Source organism: Podarcis filfolensis (assembly GCF_964270895.1).
Source record: "Podarcis filfolensis genome assembly, chromosome: 4".
NCBI lineage: Eukaryota > Metazoa > Chordata > Lepidosauria > Squamata > Lacertidae > Podarcis > Podarcis filfolensis.
Window position 1 is genome coordinate 33,645,949 of NC_139607.1, and position 23,833 is coordinate 33,669,781.

General features: G+C 41.4%; 1 protein-coding gene across 4 annotated transcripts in view; it reads right to left on the reverse strand.

Annotated features, from left to right (window-relative positions):
* PPP2R3B (protein phosphatase 2 regulatory subunit B''beta) overlaps positions 1-22,259 on the reverse strand; it is a 37,931-nt gene extending 15,672 nt beyond the window's left edge. Inside the window, exons 1-2 of one of the 4 annotated variants that reach the window (XM_083610730.1) lie at positions 21,979-22,259; positions 20,132-20,613 (exon numbers count right to left, since the gene is read on the reverse strand). In XM_083610730.1, the coding sequence (XP_083466856.1) occupies positions 20,132-20,467 (336 nt within the window). In that variant the 5' untranslated portion in view covers positions 20,468-20,613; positions 21,979-22,259. Of the gene's footprint in view, positions 1-8,788; positions 9,430-20,131; positions 20,627-21,978 lie in introns of those variants that run through there. The other 3 variants (XM_083610729.1, XM_083610728.1, XM_083610731.1) reach the window with 3 other exon arrangements.
* Positions 22,260-23,833: the final 1,574 nt, after the last annotated feature.

Genomic DNA, 23,833 nt, shown 5'->3' on the forward strand with positions numbered 1-23,833 from the left:
AGCTGGAACTTCTGGTTCAGACTCATGGGGCAACCCTGTATTGCAGCAGTCTTGAGAGTACCATGCGTAGACTACAGTGCTCAGACTACCCCGATCTAGATATGTCTGTAGCCAGCATACTAGACAAAAGGCACTAGTAGTCACAGAGGTCACTCAGGTCTTTAAAGATGCATCTTGGAGTAGCCACATATTTGCTCCTGCAGAAGAAATACAACCCAGTCCAAAACAGGCAACTGGCCTGTCTTCTGGCATAAGACCATCTATCTACCTAAAGAACCTCTTTCTTCTCTGGATTCAAATTCAGTTTATTGGCCTTCATTCAGTCCACCACTACATTCAGGCACTGGCCCAGCGCTTACACAGCAACTCCTGAGTCAGGTGTTCTGTAGGAACATACGTTAAATAGCACTGGACACAAAATAATGCCCTGTGGAATACTATATTAAAAGTACCAGGAGGCCAAAGAGCACTTCCACAATGGTACTCTCTGGATTCTTCTTTTTCTTTTTTACTCTCTGGATTCTCACAGGTAGGAATGGAAGTGCTGTAATACAGTTAGCCCAGTGGTATTCAAAGCCACTGAGAGACCAAGAAAGAACTGCACCTAAGATTTCAGATTAAAACTGCAGAGTGGAAGGAAAGGAAGAACTTTTTCTGCCTCCCCATTTCCAGCTACTCCATGACGACTGAAGAAGAGACCCTTTTAAGAATATTACGGGGGTGGGCAGGGGAAGGACTAGACCATGTGAAAAATGAACATAATATTTTAGCTGCAGTTCATTTTCAGCTTTGTATTCTTATTATTAAAAAAGTGCACCTAGACATTATGTTGTTGTGCCTATAACCTTGGTTTAAGATGCCATTTAGCACCTAGCTTTCATATCGCAGTTTCTAACACTGACCATACCTAAACAGCTCTGTAAAAATGTCCGAAACAGCCAAGCATAGGCAGAGTGCTATGGATTCACATTACTGAAGAAGAGTACTGGAATTTGTTATTGGCTGAATAATTCTGCACTCTGAAAGCGCCAGTTTGATTTTTTTTTTTAACAGTTTGAAGCCTTGCTGGATGGATGCCAAGGCAGGCTCAGAAATATGTGGGCGCTTTATCTTGTGCTGGGGTGGGGGAGGACAACCGTATTTCCAATAGCGAAGGGTCAGAGCTTCAGTGCTCTTCATAGCTAATTCCCTACCCTATGACTAATAGGGCCATAAATTATACAGATTGCAGGGTTTAAACTCTCTTGCCACATAATATTGGTATACATACTGCTACATTAGTGTATACACACCAAATGGCACAAAAAAGTTTCAGCTAAGAAATGAAAACTGAAGTTTGCAAAACAGCTCACTACAAGAAACTTCATGACAACAAAAAGCAGCACTAACACACCATACAATTTAAGCTTGTAAGCACTAATTATTTTCTACTGCAGCCAAATGGAGGACAGCAAAGTGTAACATGTTAAGCCTTTAGATTTGGGAAATGTTGATTATATTTAGCATTCCCTTCTTTACAAAAGTGCTTTGCTCTTTACATGTTAGGCTTCTGACAGCTAAACACGACCACCAGCTGTTTGAGGAAACACAAACATTGCCATCAGCAGATAGTAAGCCCTTCAGTAAACACCTTTTAGAGTTTGAAGTAGATGATATATGCTGACACATTTTTACTCCAAAGATGCAGAGAAATGATGACCAGAAGGGGTGCACAAGCATGCACAATGAAAAATTGCTTTGGTATATGGTATACGGCAAGAGCAGAATGAAAGTAATGTGTTCCTGGCATTGAGCAACTGGGATAGATTAGGCATTCTGCTGGTTTACCAGCCACCTCGCTGCCTAGCAGTCTCCCTGCCTGAGGTGACAAAGTTAGTCTCATAGGCAGTGTTGAGGACTCCCAGACTGCTGGGTCTGGAGGACTTCAACATCCATGCCGAGGTGACTGGCTCTGGCCCCTAACGTCACTGGCCCAACGTTTGTGGCAGGCCACACTCTGGGGCAGGGAGGTGACTAATGCCTCCTTGTGAAGCAGTGGTCCCTACCTGCTTGAAGGAAGCAGCAATAAAACCAATCCTCAAGAAACCAATCCTCCCTGCATTTGGAAAATCTTAAGTAACTATCAGTCAGTTGCCAAGCTCCCCTTCTTGGACAACATTATTGAGCAGGTGGTCATGGACCAGATCCAGGTGCTCTTGGAGGAAAATGATGTTCTAGATCCATTTCAATAGGGGTTTAGGCCCGGTTTGAAACATAAGCTGCTTTAGTTGCCCTGAATGATGATCTCTCGTTGGAAGGGAGTTGGGGATAATATGTCTATTTCTCATCCTCTCGGTGGCTTTCGGTACTGTGGTATCCTTCTGAAGTGGCTGTCCGAGTTAGGTGGCACTGCTTTGTGGTGGTTCCAGTCCTACTTGGATGGTTGTTTCCAGAGAATGATGCTTGGGGAATGATCTGTGGGCCTGTGCAGCCTTCAATGCGGGGTTCCTCAGGGTTCAGTTTTATCCACTATGCTGTTTAACATCTACAGGAAACTGATGCGTGCAGTTATCCAGAGAAGACCGAGCCACTGTTAATGAGCAGTTCCCTAGGGAGGGTGCCAGCTCTTTTTAGGGGTCACATTACCACTGAAGGAGTGGGTATGCAGCTTGGGGGCACATCTGGATCCTTAACTGTCGCTTGAGGCTCAGGTGGCCTCAGCGGTCCAGAGTGCCTTCCATCTGCTTCGGCTAGTGGCTCAGCTGTGCCCCTATAGCCTAACTACTGTCTATGCTCCGGTAACCTCTAGCTTAGATTACAGCAACGTGTTATATGTAGGGTTGCCTCTGAAGACGGTTTGGAAACTTCAGTTGGTGCAGAATTCAACAGGCAGGTTGCTTACTGGGGCAAGATGGTTTGAGCATATTACATGGATCCTGGCCTCACTGCACTGGCTGCAGTATTGGTTTTGTCCTATAAAGGTCAAAGTGTTGGTTTTGACCTATAAAGCCTTAAATGGCTCAGGACCACCTCTCCCTATATGAACTGACCTGGACCCTACAATCATAATCTGAGGCCCTCCTTCATGTGCCTCCTCCATGAGAGGTCCAGAATGTGACAACACAAGATTGGGCCTTTTCGGAGGTGGCTCTCCATTTGCTGAATGCTCTCCTCAGGGAGGCTCACCTGGAGCCTTCATTACATATACGTTTCTCTATAATGAGGCCTTTGGCTGATAAACTTTCTATGGCCCTTTAAATGTGTTCGTAGGAGGGGGGTTATTGATGTGCTTTTGTTTTATTGTGTATTTTGTGTTCTCATTTTGTATTTTTATGTTGCCAACCACCCTGTGATCTTCAGATGAAGGGCACTAAACCAATTTAATAAACAAACAAACAAACAAATCAATAAATACAAAAAATGCTAAAAAATAGACCATGTATACTTATGAGCTGCATAACATGCAACTTCTATTGCACAGGCTTGGAGTAACATTATATCAAAAACAGATTATTATTAGGACACTCAGTCTTGAATCAAGTTTAGATTTGGTCTCAAGAACTTCACAATATAATAACTTTGTTCAAATATTGTACACTACTCTTTTACCAAGGGATAACATTGTAGATGTTCTTTGTTTTAAATGTCCACAGCAGAAAATACTGTGAGATTTCAACAAAAAATTTCCTTCAATTATTTATGAGCTCTGATAGCAGCAAGATTCAGCCTGCACACATCTAAACAATTGTTTCTTCACAACAGCCCCCACAGAGAGAGAAACTTGTTTTCTGGCCAGTTATTACTCAGGTGTGGAGGGGAGAGAAAGGTGTACTACTGATTCAAGTGAATGTACTCCAGCATGAATCTGAAGACTTAGACACATGATTTGAGTTAGAAAAAGAGCTCTGCAGTCTTACAGGGAGGCATGCAAGAGTACAATGCCAAACAGTGCTCCTCACACATTCTTTGTTAACCATTGTGATAGTATTGGCAGGCAACAGAGACTGCAACAGCACTTTATATTATAACACATTCTGCTCTTTCCTAAGAAAATCTTCAGGTCTGTTAAAGCACATTAAAAAAAAAGTAACTTTAAATGACACCTCTACTCAGAGATCTGCACTGGTTGTTACTGGGCCAGGTTCAAGGTTTTGGTGTTAGTATATAAAGTGCTTAACAGCTTGGGACAAGTTTACTTGCAGGAGTGCCTTATCCCATATATGCCCACTTAACCGCTTCAAAATGTGGAACTGACTTCAAAATGTCAATAACTTATATGTTTGTCTCTGTTTTTTCTTCGTTTTTTCTTTATAATTTAGTTATGTTGTTTTTATTATTGGTTTTTTCGTGAAGAATTTATTTTGTGTATATATGTGTGTATCTGTGTGTATGAAAATTAATAAAGAGAATTAAAAAAACAAAAACAAAATGTGGAACTGGCACGGTGACAGGTGCCACGTAATACTAGTTCTGCAGTAAACAGTAAATAATAATCCTATTTACTTAAGAAATGCTTCACACACTACACAGTACCTCATGGTACTAGCAAAAAAATGAAGTAAATCCCCACAAGCGGCAGCTAAAAAAGCTAATGCAATTCTGGGCTGCATCAATAGGAGTATAGCATCTAGATCAAGGGAAGTAATAGTGCCACTGTATTCTGCTCTGGTCAGACCTCACCTGGAGTACTGTGTCCAGTTCTGGGCACCACAGTTCAAGAAGGACACTGACAAACTGGAACGTGTCCAGAGGAGGGCAACCAAAATGGTCAAAGGCCTGGAAACGATGCCTTATGAGGAACGGCTAAGGGAGCTGGGCATGTTTAGCCTGGAGAAGAGGAGGTTAAGGGGTGATATGATAGCCATGTTCAAATATATAAAAGGATGTCACATAGAGGAGGGAGAAAGGTTGTTTTCTGCTGCTCCAGAGAAGCGGACACGGAGCAATGGATCCAAACTACAAGAAAGAAGATTCCACCTAAACATTAGGAAGAACTTCCTGACAGTAAGAGCTGTTCGACAGTGGAATTTGCTGCCAAGGAGTGTGGTGGAGTCTCCTTCTTTGGAGGTCTTTAAGCAGAGGCTTGACAACCATATGTCAGGAGTGCTCTGATGGTGTTTCCTGCTTGGCAGGGGGTTGGACTCGATGACCCTTGTGGTCTCTTCCAACTCTATGATTCTATGATTCTATGATTCTATGATTCTATGACCCAGGCAACAAGTTAAAATAGCATAGATGAGGGAAGAGTCGCTAAAAGATGCAGAAACAATAATACAATAATTAATTTCGAGTGAAAAATAGCCTTTCATTCAGAAATTTAAAAAAAAAACACACAGGCAAATGTTCACTGACATTAGATCAATAGTTATTATATGAAAAACAAATATAATGGTGGTTTGTTGTTGTTTTTTATTTAAAAAGTTAAATAAAAAGGTTTTGAGACCCTGCAACTCAATAACATGTTACCTCCTAATGTCAGAAACATTTCTTGACTACATCTTTGTATTTAAGAGAGGAGGTTCTTACAACAGCAGAAGGGACAGTTGCCCAATATATAATGAGCTTGCAGGTCTATATTTATATTAAGAGTTTGTGGTTGCAACACACATACGCCCAAGCAAAACCTGAAAATGGGCTATTTTTACATCTAGCGATCAAAATCTAGGGTATGAAGGTGACCTCATAAGAGAGGCCAGCATTCCAGCACAGGGCAACCCAAAGCCACAAGTGGGAGGGAATGTCAAGCTACAAGCATTCGATTGCCTCTTTGCACATTTCAAGCTGTGGCTTCAGAGGAAAAACGGGGTAGGAGCATCTCACTCTCTGCCTCATGTATATATATAATTATATATACACAAGGCCACATTACATATATATGCTACATACACACACCTATTTCTCTTTCACCTTAAAATACATGAAGCACAAAGTAGCTCAATGGTGCAGTAAACAGATTCAAAAATGTTTCAAGCTTCCTAACAGAGGAACATTGGACTTCTTTTAAAAGGAAACTTCCTTTACACTCTCTCTCAATCTCTCTCTCTCTCTCAAAAAAAAAAAAGGGGGGGGGGGAGAAAGAAAGAAAAGAAAAAAGAAAAGAAGCTGATTGTCCTGCAAGTTCTTAATCAGAGACTGCAGGAAGGACACTCACAGATGGTGGGCCCTACTGGATGGACTCCTCCCACAGCAAGAATTCACTCCATGCCTGACTTAATCTACACTATCACTCCAGAAACTGAAGGTAAGCAATTGCACTGAGGTTCTGGTCGATGGACTCATGTACTGGATTAAGCCATGTCCTAAAAGCACCTTCCATTAAATCACAGCAGCTGAATGTACTCCTAGCATATTTCCAGCAACATGCTACTGATATCTGAATGTCGTGGAAATGCTACTTCATCACAACAAAAAGTTAGTTCTCAAGTAAGCAATGAGTAACACTCGCATATTTAAAAAACTCAGGAAAGGCCCACAGAATGATGTGATTTTCCTCTCTTCCTCTTTTCATGAAGGTGAAAGAAAGTAGCAATAAATAAATAAATAAATAAATCCCACAGTATTGTGCCTCTTGCATAAAATTTGTAAACTTTTGCTGCCAAAAATCTACCTGTTGTCAGTAGCTAAGGATCCAGAATGGAAGCAGGCTGTGGAAATCCACTATTGCACCTTGAAGAACAATCATTCAGCACTGAATACCACAGCTCGCTTATTTCTATAAACATTATTTGCCCCATCAAGAAGTGTTGCTAGTCTCCTAAGAGACTCAGAGCAAAGGCTCAATAAATGAATTCGCACACTAGCTTTTATGTGTAGATGCAAATTTGAGGTGGCTCCTGCTGTCACATCATAGTTTGGTGTATGCTAGGAGTGGGGGTAGACAGAGGCAGAGAGGATTTTCTGCACCCAGTACACTGCAATGTGGATTGGACCCTCTGTCCCAACCACACAATCTTTGGCAAGGTCTGCTGCTATCAATACTAATTAAAACTACAAGTCTTGTCCTACATGTAACTTGACCCCCTTGTCCCTCTATCATACATATACATCCTTCCTCACCCAATCCAGTCACTGCATATATTTACAACTACCCTGCCACTAGCCGATTATTGCTCACACATGACAACCAACAATAATAGATTGACACAATCTTGGCTACAGCTGGAAATCAAGAAAATGGCCCTCACGTAAGTTAGTCAAGCCAGACATGATGTGTATTTTATCATCAAGAATATATGCATGAAGAAGACTTTTCAGAAAACACGTTTCCATCTCTGAAATGGGCAGAGCACTTATGCATGTAAGATGTAAAAAAGAAAAAAGAAAAAGAATACACACATTAACAGTTTTCTCCGGATGGTGATGACAGACAACAGACTACAAGAAAATTATTGGCTCATGTTCACCCAATAAACTTCCTGGTTACTATCTCCCACCATTCAGTGTGCTGTCCTCCCCACTCCATAGTCACTCCCCTCCCCACACCTTGTAGCTTACTGAGCACAAGTGGGAAGGGCTTGCCTCCCCCCTCTTCTCCTTTGCTTACAGGATGGCTAGGCAAGCCAGAAAGTGCAACACCAGTACTCCCCAACTACCTATTTTAACTTGTCCAGAATGCCCTATAAACAAAGCTTTGACAAAGGGGAGACACAGAAGATCCAGGCCCAGTGCAAACGTTTCATAGCTTCAGCCCTCTGGGCCACTTACTAACAACACCCCTGGGTCTACCCATATATGTATAAAATGCTGCAGCAGGAAGGTTAGGTTGTTGGGGATTTTGCCACCCTAGTTGCATGCCTGCACACATGCATCACTTTTTACTCCAACTTGGTAAGTAAGTTGGGAAGAATAGTATTCAGCAGATTAACATTTCCCCTGATGCCTGTGTGAGGAAATGAGGCATTATTATTATTATTATTATTATTATTATTATTATTATTATTCTGCCCATCTGGGGAGCTCCCAACAAAATATTAAAAACACAATAAAACATCAAAAACTGAAAACTTCTGAAAGTGCAGGGGGGGGGGGGAGATGTGAATAAGATAAATGTAGACTTTAGCAATTTAGCTTCCAGTGTCAAGCTGCACTCCAGTTGAAAGCAAGATCGTTATTAGATTCCCAGCTTTGAGGAAAAGATTTCACTTTTCTGTCTAACTATGCAATTTTGAAGATGCTCGCATCAACTAAATACAGCTTTGTCAGGGTGGTGAAAGGCAGGGTGAAAAGATTAAACATTAAAATGCATGGTCGTCATCAATGTATTATATCTGATTATAAGCAACTAAGATCAGTATTTTCTCCTGATCAGGTTACAATACTATACAGTAGAAAATCATGGTAAGTTGAGAAATAACATTCACTTATTTATAACACGAACTGGATAACATTTATAACAGGATGCTGGACATGAACTTTAAAAATGAATTTCATTATGCAAGATGGCCAGGATAGATAAGTATGCAAATGACTATTAATTGTTTATTTTCTACTGAGCAGTTTCACATTCATAGGCTAAAAAAGGAACACTTATGCTGGGGAAAGTTATATTGTTCAACACCCCACTTTTACATACGGAGTGTAACAAACAGCATGTCTCAAGGCAAACAGTAGCAACAATAACAGGAACAAAGTAGCCATATTCAAACGCAGGTGTATTTGTTTTTATACTAACCTAATAAAAACACTTGGGCTTTTCAAAGTTCAAGGCATATCTGGCTAGTTTCCACTCAAACAGCATGAACATCCCCCCCCCAGTCCCTCAAAATATTACACACACACAGTCCAGTCAAACTCATAATGGTAAACAAACCTGGACTTGCTGGAAAGCTTTGAGTCTCTTCTTGAATCTGGAAGGCAGAACAAAATCACACCCCCGAGCTAGCAATGCCAATTCCTTTCGTAGATCAGGATCTTGCCGTAAAGAAATCTCCTTTATCCTCATGTTTTCAGATTTCATATACTGCTTGTGCGTGTACCAGTCCAGGCACTTGAGTTCCAGTAAACAGCAGAGTCCTATTATCACACAGTGCCACTTAAAGCAGCAGCTGCGTTTTACTTCTGTGTTATTCTGAGAGCGAGTTCAACTTAGCCTGCTCCATACATTAAAAGGGAACTTGGCTAGAACTGCGGACACAGATTGGAAAGTCACTTTGGGAGCCTGCCCCTTACTCCAAGCATTCCAAAGTCTTAATGGTATGGTAGAGTATGGAAAAAGACACAAGCCTGTTATAAAAGTGGCACTTCAAAACCATCAATAAAAGTAACTTCCAATTTAGTGAAACCAACCAGGGAGGAACATGAAAATACCAGACGTAGCGGTTTTGTAGCTTCCTCTCTTCCCCTTCCTTTTGTCGCAAGTCACAACTGCTCAAGTCTCAAAGTAGGCTATTGAAGGATTAAGGCTTGCAGGCGCTTCCAAACTTGTAAAGCCCTTTGAGTGTTTTGTATGTCAGAAATGAAAGCCACCTTAAGATAAACTGTGGATCTACGTGCTTGTTTAAAAATAAGCAGCTATAGCAATGCCAAAGCAAAAAATAAAAATAAAAAGCTTAACTCTTTTTTTTGGGGGGGGGGGTATATTTTTAAGAGGGAACATTGACATGACAATAAATAATGGTTATTATTTGGCAATCAATTACCCTTTATCCATTATTATTTTTCTGACACATTTGAATGAATATATTTCTTGTACCCTGGTTACCCTAAATCTTGATATGTAATTTATACACATTGGATTTGAATTTGTGTGTGTGCGTCTTCATTTACCACATAATGGCTATATCATATACAGCCACAAAAATGGAAATATTATGGATGCCATCCAACAAAATAGTGGGATGCAATGATTACTGGCCACGTAATGGGACCTCTCCTACCTCTCCCATCCTTGTGTATTTGTTTTGAGGGTTCTGCAACCCTACAGTGCAGATCTGGAGATGTCATGGGGCAGAGGAGAGGAAGGGGAAGTTCTGTTGCTCACTTGGTTGGGTACCATGCTATATAAATTGGAATAAAGTACCAAGTAAATCAAATGTTTCTGAATTCTTCCTAGAAAGTTTGTGACAAGTGTGTATATGTGTGTTTAAAAGGCAAGTAAGAGTGGGGGGAGAATATGACAGAGGTGTATACAATTATGTATGGTTTGGAGAAGCTAGGAGGCTGCCTCATACTGAGTCAGACCATTGGTGCAACTAAATCAGTAATACAGTGGTACCTCGCGTTAAGAACTTAATTCATTCTGGAGGTACGTTCTTAACCTGAAACTATTCTTAATCTGAGGTACCACTTTAGCTAATGGGGTCTGCCGCTGCCGCGCGATTTCTATTCTTATTCTGAAGCAAAGTTCTCAACCCGAGGTACTATTTCTGGGTTAGCAGACTCTATAACCTGAAACATCTGTAACCCGGGGTACAACTGTATCTACACTGACTGGCCCTTCTGGGTTTCAGACAGGAGTCTTTTCCAGCCCTACCTGGAGAAACCAAGGATTGAACCTAAGATGCTGTGCTAATTAGTGGTGTCCACTCCTGTTGAGGCATTTTTCTCCCCCTCTCATTATGTTAGAACTAGGGGACAACCTATGAAGCTAAATGATAGAGGAGATTCAGGACTAGAAGCAATTCTTCATAGGTACATTTTGAACTATGGAATTCCCTTCCACAATATGTACCAATGGCTAAAACTTGAATGGTTTTAGAGGATTATATAAATTTATGGTAGATAATGATTGTTGCTGAGGTTCACAAGCAGGAGAGAACTATTCTGATCATGGGTTTGTAACCTTTCAACTGACACTTGTCTAGCCGCTATGAGAACAGAAAGGTGAAATAAATAGGCCTGGCCTGATCCAGCAGCACTGTTCTTATGTAAGATCAGTGATGGCCTGATGTTAAGAGTGAGTCAGCTGAATCACATTCCATTAATATAATGAGAAATCAGGGAGGGAATAGCTTCTATGGCTTCTAGTTAGAAAATGGTTCAATGGACTGATTTGAAACTTTACAGTGTAAGAGAGAGATGTTTGAGGATGGTTCATGCCAATTTTGGTTAGACAGGATATGAAATGAATTATTTTGAATGGGTTGAGCAGTTGATGAAAGTCACTAGCATGTTGAAAGGTGCTGTGCCTTTTCTTGCATACACTTTGCTGGTTTTCTGGAAATATTTTTCTTTTTGTACATGCTATCTCTTAGGGGAAATGGTTTGTTGTTAGGTCAAAGAAAATGTCCAGTATGCTTGGTGTAGTTTTTATTTAAAAGGCATTATTCTGGCCAATGGTAGTCTCTGGAAGTTTAGAATGTTGCTTTTACTAGGCAAGATTCTCAAAGCAAAGGGCTCAGTATAAAAGACTTGAAGCATTTACCATCCAGGTAGGCCAGGAAGTTAGAAATTAGGTGGGAAAGGAGATGTGGAGAAGAAATCACAGGAGGCAAGTGAAAATAGTTTGAGAGGCATGGGTGGGAGGGATATCTGAGACATGCAGCGGCTGGATTTCTGAAGGGCAACGTTTGAAGGCAAAGGAGAAGGCAAAGGGAGAAAAGAGGAACCAATGTTTGTTTCCAGTTGGAAGCCTTGCATTAGAGGGAAGAATTGAATGTGGGGAGCAGGGCTGCCCCAATTGAACACTGTGAAGATTCCATTCAGTACTTTCTCATATTCATTTTTACTGTCTGCTGCTTGTTTACTTCCTCTCCTTTACAACTGTGTCTATGTCCTGGACAGCTGATCAAGATCAGAAGGATCACTATCGTGTCCCCTGGAATGCAAGGGATATCACCCAGCCAAGGAGCTGAGTATGTGTGCCTTCACCTCAGCCAAAAGTACGGGCAGTGGCTCTCTCTCCACAGCATAACTGGGACAGACAACTTTGAAATGCTGGCATCCTAGGCGGTTGGCTAATGGGGATAGCCCTGCCAGGAAGAACAGTTTAGCTTTCTGAAAGGGGAGCAAATTGGCAAGCATATACACAAGCATAGCTGAGATTTGTGACTTAAGAGTAAAATACTAGCAGAATGGATCTGGTTCCAATCCCTATACAGTAAGCCTGCAACTTACATGGGGGTTACATTCTGGAGATCGTGCCTAAAGCTGCAACTGTGTGTAGTCAAAATACATTGGATTCAATGGGGCTGCCAAAGTCTTTTTGCCCCTGACACATGCCCTCTTTCTAATTAAAAATAAAAATAAAAAATTGTCAAGCATGTAAAGCTGAATGTGCACAACTTAAATGCTTCTAAGTTGCAGGGTGACTGTATTGCTTTAGCAGACAGTGAGATTTCACTTAATCCAAAAGAGTAGCTTGTAAAAGCAAGAATTTAACACGCAAAACAAACTTTAAGGCTTTCCTTATGTTCAATGAAAAGTTGTCGAAGGTACAGCCTGTTCAATTATATCCTGCTGAGCAGAATATGAGTTATTGAATTAACTGGAAAGCAGCTGCTAATTCTTCTGAAAAATCCAAAAAACTTCAAGAAAAACTATGTCACTCTCATTTTCCAGCAAACTAATATAACTGTGGGATTATCTTGCTTGATCATTTCCATATAATGGCAGTGCAATAGGCAGGAAAAGACAAGTCTAACAAAGGCCAGCTAGCTCCCTGTTTAGGAAGGGAAAGGAAACCCTGCCTGGGTGATGCATGTTGTGTTGTCTTTGCCGTCTAAACAGATCCATCATAGCAAAGAGAGTGTCAAGGGTTTTGAAACCTAGAGGAGAAAACCTAATGTTGAGAAAGAGCCTGCAACTAAATACTGTAACCACAATTTGGAGATTTGTGTCTCCCTGCAGTGAGGGCATAGAAAAGAGTCTGTGATCCTGATGCCTGCTTCTAGTTTCTCCTTGACAGGGGGAGAGGCTAGTAGAATACGGTACATAGCATCTCATCAGGCCCAGAAAGGGAGCTGAATCAACTACTTCTTTTCCCACACACAATTGGTTTGAGTGGTCAGTTTTAGGCACCAATATTTTTCACACAGATAACCCGATATTGAGGATTTTGAAAACATGTTGTATTGGAATTTGCTTCCAGAAGGAAGCATATTTGCCTGTTTAAAAATCTCACTCAACTTCTAGACCCTTCTTGCCATCTTTCTGCTGACAGATGTCTGCTGGTGAAGACAAGAAAAAGGTCCTTTTCAATTGTGACATTTTGAACCAGTGTTCAAAACTCCCATTGTTCTATGCACATTTTGCAACAGGGAATTTAATTAGTGCTAGCAGTTTCTGAGCTCTGGGCGCAGTACTGCATCTAAGATTTCAGATTAAAACTGCAGAGTGGAAGGAAAGGAAGAACTTTTTCTGCCTCCCCACTTCCAGCTAATTCATGAAGACTAGAGAAGGGACCCTTTTAAGAATATTAAGTGGGTGGGCAGGGGAAGGATTGGACCATATGAAAAATGAATAAAAAATATTTTAGTTGCAGTTCATTCATTTTTAGCTTTGTATTGTTATTAAAAAAGTGCACCTAGACATTCCATTGTTGTGCCCATAACCTAGGTTTAAGGTGCCATTTAGCTCCTAGCTTTCATATCTCAGTTTCTAACACTGCCATGAAGCTCCCTGGGTGACCTTGGGCCAGTCACTGTCTCTCAGCCTAACTTACCTCACAGGGTTGCTGTGAGGATGAAATAGGGAGAGGGAGAGAACCATGTATGCCACCTTAAGCTCCCTGGATAAAAGGTGGGATCCAAATGTATTGAAATAAATAAAGCCAGGCAATATTTTGTAGCAAGCCTGCACATCAGTCTGTGTATATAAACTATAATTGCAAAATATCATTAAAGAGCCAGATCCAGGCATTCAGCCTAAAACGCTCCTCAGTGAACCCTAACAATGTCTCCTCACTATCACACCCACAGGAAGCATCTCTGGCAAGGGAGGGAGGGAGGGACGCCTTAAAAAGAGGTCCCTCTAAGGTCAACTTTCACACTGAAGGAAATGGCATTATGCTCAAAATTATATGATAATCACACAGGTAGGCAGATAATTCTGGATTCCTTCCAACAGATATCTAACACAAAACAGCCAAGAAATGGGAGGGAAATATTCACAGAAGAACTCAGTGTGGATGAAAATTCATCTGGGTTCTATACTCTCTGTCGGCATCCCAAGGAAAGGAATTAAATCTATGAAAGACCAAAGAATATCCTATCTGGAGGCACAGAAAGAACTCAGAAAAACTTTACCAGAAAAAAGAATGAACTAAGAAATGCAAGCATTGGCAAGACAAATCAACGGACAAAAGTGGCTGAAGTTAAGAGCTGCAGTTCATTCATTTCAGCTTTAGTGCCTAGACATTGCGTTGTTGCGCCCATAACCTAGGCTTAAGGTGCCACATACCGGGTAGCTCTAGCTTTCATATCTCAGTTTCTAACACTGCATAGTTTCCTCAATGCCTGCTTTTAAGCACAGACATAAATCAAGACATAGACATATCAAGGTAATTCATCATAAATAATCTGTCATGTTTTTTAACTAATCCTTTCAAAAATGTATTTACTGAATATAAAGCTTTTTTGGGGGGGGGAACTATATTATGATAAATTGCACAGGTACCACCTTAATATAAGTAACACTTCTGAATAGACATGTATAGGATTGCCCTGGAAAACTTGCAGTTTTGGCCTTCAGAGTCTCACTTTAATTATAGCGTCAGAACCATTTCCTGTATGTTCTGTTCTGCTGCTTCCATGGAGTTACTGCAATTTAGGGAATGGAAGCCTGGAATGCAAAGTCAGCTTTTTAAAAGCCACACATAATACTTCTGTGCAGCTTTAAAAGCTGAGTGCACCAGAATTGCAGAACATGAGCAGAGAATGCCCAACATACTATGTAGACACTATTTAGAACAGGGCCAACCAATTGCACACAACCAGAAGTGCAGTCATAGCAATATTATCCCCCTGCCAATGTACAACAAGTGGTTGTACATTAATCAAGTAAGAAATAATAATAATAATAATAATAATAATAATAATAATAATAATAATATCCATTCCCCTAGCACAGGGGTCTGCAACCTTTAAGACAAAAAGAGCCACTTGGACCCGTTTCCAAAGGAAAAAAAACTGGGAGCCACAAAACTCATCATTATAAAAATAACTTTTTTGTCACTTTTTTATTATTTCTTTGTTTGACCCCTCAGAATTACTCCTCCTCATAGAAATAAACGTTAAATTAACAAGTTACCTTTTTTTGTGTGTGTGTTCTTCACTCCCCTTCAAAACAGTGACCAGCGTACATGCCCCTTACAATGTAGCGGGCGGGCAGGAAGGTGACATTGGGACGGTGCGTGACTAACGCACGCACCGCCCCCATGCGACATCACAGCCAGTACAGCGCCCGCCACAGTGGGGAGTGTCGGGGCGCACAATGCGCCTCCTCCCCTCGCTAGTATCCGCCCCGGAGCCGCGGCAAAGGTGTAAAAGAGCCACATGCGGCTCCGGAACCGCGGGTTGCAGACCCCTGCCCTAGCAGGACTCTTGCATTTTAGAAGCTCAAGCACAGCTTTCCTTTGTCTCAATGAAATATGAAAAGGACTCTATATGAAATAGAGTAATGAATAGAAGATGCTAGTTTGGTAAGTTGAAGTACATGGTATATGTTTGTTGAAAACCTTTCTTTTTTCTCAAGCCTTCTAAAAAAATGTCTTGGTTTTTATGTTTCAACAATTCTATGAACAGTATTGTGTTTTAAATTCTATTTCTGTACACTGCTTGGAGTATTCTCTGGAAGTACAATGGTTTATACATTATGAAAAAACAAATTATGTCTTAGCACTTAAGAACCATAGGCAATGTTCTGCTAATACAATGGGACTTTATTCCTTCTTCCTGATGTAGCCCTTATGTCCTCCTTTATAAATCTGCTTGGGGCCCCTCCAGAATGGCAAGAGCAGGGTGGAAAATCAGCAGAATTGTCGACACACCCACCCTCACCCTGATTGTCCAAAGAACCTTTTGGATTCAACCAGCATCTAGATAATGTAATTTTCCTAATTTCTAGAAGTTGATAAAAACAAACCACAATCCTAAACATTTGCAATACTATGGCCTGGCCTGATTGTAATGCTATGGCAAACTATAGTGTAGCGTGAATAAGCAAGTGTGCTGGAGCACAACAAGAAAATTGTGGCTGCTTCACTCCTGCCTTGCTATTGGGAGCTAAGCCAGTTTACATCTGAAACCAGACTCAAGGTTTGTATTGCTCTGAACAAACCATGAGCTATAACCAAAGTTTGTCTTGGCTTACCACTTGTACTTTGTCACCCTCATTGTGGATATACAACAGTTTTTCTTGCTTACACTGGGATCTCTTTAGTATGATGAACAGGGATAGCAAACATGTATCTTTAAGAATAGAAAATCTATTTTTAGCAAGATGATTAGCAGGAGGAATCTGATGCTTGCCCTTGAAGACAACTGTTCACATAAGCTATATTTCATAAGAAAGGTATGTATTCCCATTGCCACTGGGATGAAATTTTTTAATTAAACACAAACTTATTTATGGCTCAGTATCCACCATCCTTAGTTTGAAGAGCATGGCCAGAACACTTCTCCCAATCTAACACTCTCCTTCAAGGTTTAACTCAAATGCTTCCTGTCACTCTTCTCAACTGGATATGGCACAGGGCAAGTCATCAGTATGGTACCCATTGACACATGTGTGTCTGCAGAGGTCTTCTTTGGCACCTGCAGGGTCCCCCCCACACCCATCCTTCCTCCATTGATATTAGGCTTGAAAAAGCCCATCTACTGGCTTTTTTAAAAAGGCTTCTTTCAAGCCTAATTGTAACAGGGAAGGGACAACTTTGAGGGTCCCAAGTAGGGAGGTAACAATTAATCATTCCCTCTCTCATTGCAATTGGGCTTGGGGGAAAAGCGTTGTCTCCAATGGAAGGTTTATTCCAAGCCTAAACATTGCAGGGTGGGTGGGTGGGTGTGTGCGCGCGTGCAGATCTTGCTGGGGTTGAAATTAGCTAGATTTTTTTAAAATACAAAAGCATGGAAGAGGAACCATAAACCCAACATATCTAATTAGAGAGTTATGAGAACAACTGGGAATTATCAAAGTGACAAAAAGGTTAAGGAAATACAAGCCAAATAAGAGATATATACACAACAATTAGAAGCTTTGTGCAATGTCAGAACTGCAACTGACGTTAGCAAGGAGCTGCTTCCTTTCTAAACAGCCAGAACTGCATAGACAGAGCTATATAACTGTTATAAGCAGTGCAACTATATCCACCTCCTTGTGTGTTATGTCTTGTTTAGGTTGTAAGTCTGACAGTGGAGATTGTTTTAGTACTGATGTTTGTAAGTTGCTCCAAGAGCCTTTTTAAATATCTTAAGTGAATGTATGATTACATGGAAATAGCTGGAATAGGGACTGATTACATGTAGTGCTTATAAATACTGCATATGGGAAATATGCTTATATCCATTCTATACTTACACAAACATGCTCCAATTGTGTATTTTCCCCCTTTGCATTTTCCTCCCATAAGCCCCTCAACGCTTACAACAATACTGTAACTAATCAGCAGGTTTTACTCCCAAGAGATTACATTTTGAATGCTCACAAACTGTACTATCACACTAATTTGCACCATTTGCAGCTTCATAGCAGCTTCCACTAGCCCAGCAGCACCCTAGCACTTTGTCAAGATATCTGCAATACCAGAACTCGACAAGGTGTTATCAGGACTGTTGCTACTATTCAAACCATCAGCATATAAACTGAAGGAGAAAACGGAGACACATTTTTGGTATTGATTGTTTCCGGGACAAGCTCATTGGAAGAGAGAGAGAAAAATTAAGTAGTTTTCTATTGGCTGGGGCTAGATATGATTATATTTTTCCAAATTACTGTTTCTCCTCAGGACCTTAAGAGGTGGGTTAGAATTTTTTTTTAAAAAAGCTTTGATCAAATATTGGCCTTGCTCCCTGCCCCCACGCAACAAGACAGTGTGCGAACTGCGGGTTCTATGTCAAAGTACTCTTGCAGCCACCCTGGAGGGTCACAGTTTCCCCACCCATGCCCTAGAAAGTAAAGTGGCATTATGAAACTGGTTGTCAGCTTATAACATAGAGTACTGGTCAGTTGCTAAATATAAAAACAACTGTTTAAGAACTAGTACTTGAGTTTGAGGGACGTGGGTGGCGCTGTGGGTTAAACCACAGAGCCTAGGACTTGCCGATCTGAAGGTCGGCGGTTCGAATCCCCGCGACAGGGTGAGCTCCCATTGCTCGGTCCCTGCTCCTGCCAACCTAGCAGTTCAAAAGCACGTCAAAGTGCAAGTAGATAAATAGGTACCGCTCTGGCGGGAAGGTAAACGGCGTTTCCGTGTGTTGCTCTGGTTCGCCAGAAGCGGCTTAGTCATGCTGGCCACATGACCCGAAGGCTGTACGCCGGCTCCCTCAGCCAATAAAGCGAGATGAGCACCGCAACCTCAGAGTCGGCCACGACTGGACCTAATGGTCAGGGGTCCCTTTACCTTTACTTGAGTTTGATTTTTCCTCTTCCTTTCCTGTCCCTTCCCCCTTGTGTGTTGCTTTTTTATATTATATATTGTAAACCTTAAGGCAGGAACAGCCTTGTTTTTATTGACTGCATGTAAGCCATCCTGGGAACCCTTTTAGTTGAAGATTGGGGTACAAATGCTCTACATAAAATCATCATCATACTGATCTTTTACAAGATAAGTATCAAAACTACAGTCCATGAAATCAAGGCACTTCATATTTCAAAGAGTGTTTTGGGATATTTCACAGTGTATCATTCTTAATATGTGAATACTACAGTTAGAAGCAGTAGACATAGTAATAAAATAAGCTCTAATTCTGGTTTTCATTTACAGCATACCGTACTATTTGAAGTCCTTCGTGAATGGAGGAAGCCCTAACAAGCAAAGAACGTTCATTACAATCAAAGTCACTAATGAGGCCATGCTTGTGGTTCTGTACCATCAGTGATGCCTGGTATGCTATTCACTAGACAGAGACCATTAACAGCTGATGCAAGGTGCCATACAAGGGAGCAAGTGCTGACAACTACAATAAATAAATAAATCCACAGGCTATAAATAGCTCATATCTGAAGGAACTGAGGAAATGGTATCAGCTGCATGGCATTCTGAATACTGCCACAGCTGTTAGGTTCTTTGCTCTGCTAGAGTGTAAAAAAATGAAGTTCAACATAACAATAAAGGAAGACAGAAGACAAGGCCTGAGAGACAGCCAATACAATAGGTGGAAGTCAACGCTAGCTCTGCTCAAGAGCAGACACATTGGTGTTAATAAACATGACAGTTAGACCCATTGAAATTAACCTAGTCTGAGTAAGGTTCAGTTGGAAGCAACTCAGTGCTACTGCCATCAGCAATGAAACTTATTTCATATTAGTGATTTATCATAAGCATTTCCATGTTTGCTAGTGATATGCTGGAACAACTGCCGATACCCCACAACCTCACTACCTAAATGTTTACAAGTTATAGGGTTGAGCACTTAAAAGTCACTTCTATTGTTTGTTACAAAACCAATTGTAGTAACACCAAACACACATAATAGTCACTATTTCCCCCCATAAGATACTTTTATGATTTCTGCTTTTCCCATGCCTAGAAAGTACGGGCCTGAGCAGCTCTTTTCAGTTTGCTACACCGCTTTCCCAAGGAAAATGTGCTCTTTATAGAGCTGAATTGGAGCACACATCAATCTGCAAAAAAACCCAACTGACCTTTGGTTCAATTCATTGGTAAAGATCAGGTTTCCCCAGGGGAATGCAGCAGGACAAGTGAAAATCTGGATGAGCCCTCATTTCCAGTTTATAATGGGGAAAAACAGCTGTATGAATTTCCTACAGACCAACATGCTCAAGTCACCTCTAGATTTTATTTTAAAAGGTTGATATTTTTTTCAAAAACAAAGAAGATTCTTGCACTCTATGATACCTACAAGGCCATTTTATTATTGATTTGGGGTTAAATGTTCATTGCACTAGTAAACCATGTGTAGCTCACAGCAGATGAAACCAACCTTTACAGCCCTTATTTGTGTCCAAAATGACAAAAATTGGTGAGTACTATAAAGCAAACATTCATAGCTTATCTTAAATGGGCTTACCTGCCCAAATAGCAAAAACCACTTACACTTTTGGTGCTTGAAGATCTGCGTTTACCTCGAATATTAGAAAAGCTCCTTGGGCTTGTTGGCGTCCCCAGTGGGAGAGCAGTAGATAGATGAGGAGGGCTTGTAGGAGTCAAAGCAGACATCAAATTCCCCAGCATGCTTTGCTTCGAGACACTATTTATATGGCCAAGAATATGTTCATTGTTCCCAGCATCACCACTACCGATTTCAATCTTCTCCTTGTTAGTTATACTTCTTAAGCAGTCCTTGAGCATCACCTGAGTCGAGGCATCACTCAACCAGCGCAAAAAGAGTTCGTCCACTTTCATTTTTACTACAGGCTTCAGAACTGGCATTTTTTCTCCCTTTCTCTGCTTTATGCCTCAACAAAATGGCTGCAGTTCTCAATTCAGATTCTAGAGTTTTCCACCTTACTTCCTGGAAAACCCCACAGTATTTCTTCGGAACTTCTGATGTAATGCTGTCGTTCATTTATATTCTGCTTTTTGGGTCAAAGGAACATAAAGCAGTGAGAAGCATATTAATACCAAAGAAATGTACAACAAACACACCATGAATACAATTAAAACATAAAATAACCAACAATCATACTGGATATGCATCCAAGGAGTAGCATTCATGCCCTTGCCACTGATACAGCTTCCCAACCTACCACTTCTCACTTGGAAGCCAGGTTAACTCATCTCTCATGACCCTTTTTGCACTGGCTGCTTCACAAGTATTAGTGTAGGAGAGATTTCAGAGATAGGTATAAACAGTAATGATGATGCCCTGGTGTGATGGTTTTATTATCCTTTATTTTATTCCTTTTTATCCTTGATTCTGGTTTATACTGAGTGTGTTTAACATGCATAGCATAATACATAGCATAATACATTTTTATTTATAAATATGACTTATTATATATCTTTGTTTGAATTTTTGCAAAGGCCTCAGACCATAAGCAAAAAGGGTTTGACCTGGCTACAAAATTTCAATGTAAAGATATTTCATTTGAGAACATATTAGGGAAACACCAAGGGAGAAAAATGGAATAGGTCTAAGATCATGCTTAGAAAGTTGAGGTAATTGTAATCTGTTTTAGTATTTTAACTTTTGTCTGTTTTAAAGTAGAGTTGTTTCCCCTCCCCTCAATTTTAAGGTTTTATCATTTGTAAAGCACTTTGAGGGTTGTTGTTGTTTTTACAATCAAGCGGTATACACATTTTCTGAAAGAAATAAAATAATCCCTCCTCTCTTTCTAAAAGACAAGTTAACATCACATCCTTATAACAGATGAAGGCATACTGATCAAGGAATAAATAGTTTTTGCACCTATTTATGCTTATTCCTGTTTAGTTTTAAGAATTAAGGATGTGTCAGTGAGTTTTTGAAGAACAAACTCATCGTGTGTTAAGTACCTGAGCCTCTCCAACCTGGGCGACTCTCTTCTGTTTGGGTGCCAGGCCTTTAGCAGCTGGGAAACGAGCAGGGAAACCTAACAATTTCCCGCTTGATGCGAGGCAAAAACTTCCCCTTGCTGAACAGCTACTGGAAACAGGCAGGGGCAGAAAAAGGCCGCCAAGGCTAATAAGCCACCCAACCTTCGGCTAACACACATGGGCGACTGTAAGCCAAGTACTGAATACGTTGGGCTACGTGGTTACAGGTGAATATATTTCCGAGGCTTTTTAAAGTCCACCTTTAAAAAAGAGCCTCCTTGCACTTTGCATCCGCCCAGTGTTTATTTTATCCGCAACACAGCCGTGGCAACTTCTGCCTGCATCCCTCCCCGCCCACCGCCAATGTGTGAGGAGATGCAACAGGTGTGTCTTGTGAGGCGTTTGGCTCCAAGAGGTGAACTCACCTTTCAGGGTGGCTACCTGACTGCCTAGCCCGGCCGGTTTTCGGGAGTCTGTCCCCCACCCCCCACTCCTCCCTCGTCGGTGTGGCCCAGAGAAGCGAAAACTGCTTTTCCCGCCCCCGCTCGGTCGTCCTTTTAAAAAGTTCGTTATTTTTAAGTGGTTCCCCCATCTCCCCCTTCTTTTACGCATGCGCGCCTTGGGCACGCATGCGTTCTGGGGCAAATGAGCCCAGGTAACGGAGGAGGGCGTGTGGGTGCGCGCACGCGCACGCCAGCGAGGCGGCGAAATCGAAATCGCCGTTGTGATGACGGCGGGCGGCGGAGAAGCCTGATTGGCTTGTTTGCTCGCGCCGCGGAGCGAAGGAAGAAAGCGCTCGCCGCTTACTGCCGCGGGGGAGGGGCGGGTCTGAATGATTGACGGATATATGGGTGGGTGTTTATGTGAAAACTGGCTCACTTTCTTGACCGCTCTGCAGGGGCTTTTTGAGTTCTCTGCTATGGATTCGCAGATGTATTTCAGGCTACAGATTCTCTGCCGATCTGTAAAATGGATTTTTCTGTGATGTTTTCTAAATGCACAAGTCTTTAATAATGCGATTTCGTGATTATGTTCCGAAATACATAGTATGGCAGTGTCCTTGTTAATATCAACCCAAATGTCACAAAATGAGTTCTCCATAGTTTCATTGTCCTGGGTGGAAGGGAGAAGGAAAAACTAGCTTGAAATTCATACAACTTGTATTGGTATTCATCTTAAGCTAGGAGCTGTTTATGCACTATTCCTTTAAGCACACCCACCCACCCACCCACCCACCCGAAACCTGGGAATTGTTGTTTGTTAAGGGTGCTGGGAGTTACAGCTCTGAGAGAGATCCCCAGGATACTTTGAAGTAATAATTCCAATGCAGCTAACCACTAAAAATGAATGAATTTAGTCAAAGGACTTGTTAAACAGCCCAGAGGTATAGTATTCCATAGGCTGGGTGCCACCACAGAAAATGCCCTAGCCCTGATTGCTGTCAGGTGTGCCTCATAAGGTCAAAGGATCTGGATCGGAGCCTCAGATGAGGATTGGAGTATGTGGGAAGGAACATACAAGTCCCCAGGTCCCAAGCCATCTAGAGCCTTAAAGGTTAACAGCACCTTGAACTGAGTCCAGATACAAACTAGCAGCCAGTGCAGGTCACACAAAATTAGCATGATGGAATCAAAGTGTCTGGCTGGAGGATTTTATACTAATTTGAGTTTTGAGCACTTTTCAAATGCAGCCCTACACAGACTGTATTATGGAGCCATAGATGTATTGAAAGACAGGGAACTGTATACAGTCTCTCATATCACAGATGGTATGAAAACTGGACTGGGGTGCACACCAAATCCCAATGTGTGCTGTAGCTTTCTGCTGTGTGTGGATATTGTCATGTTCCAAGGATATCCACCCAACAATAACTCCTGGCTTGTGGAGCATAGTTCCCTAAGAGTGTACTGATGGCTGAGGTGAAAAAGCTAGCTGTCTCAGTCATATGGTGCTGACTCGCCATCGTGTATCCAGCTGCTAAATTCCATTAAAGTGGAGTTAAAAATACATTAAATATTTTCCTATTGCGTTGCCATGTAAACAGCTGCTGCAGTTGCCATAGGGATGTTGAGGGATTGTAAATTGAGCAGAACGTGGTACGTGTGATAGCAAATGAGAGGAGAGGTGGAGCCAGGCAAAAAATAGGCCAGTTAACTGATGCACAACATAAGCCACCTACTAAGTGTCCACAGAACAATTACATTTTTGAGAACCCTTTCCCATTTGATCTCTTGTGCTTCAGTTTCCATATTGTGAAAAGCTACAGTTTTAGAGCTTGCC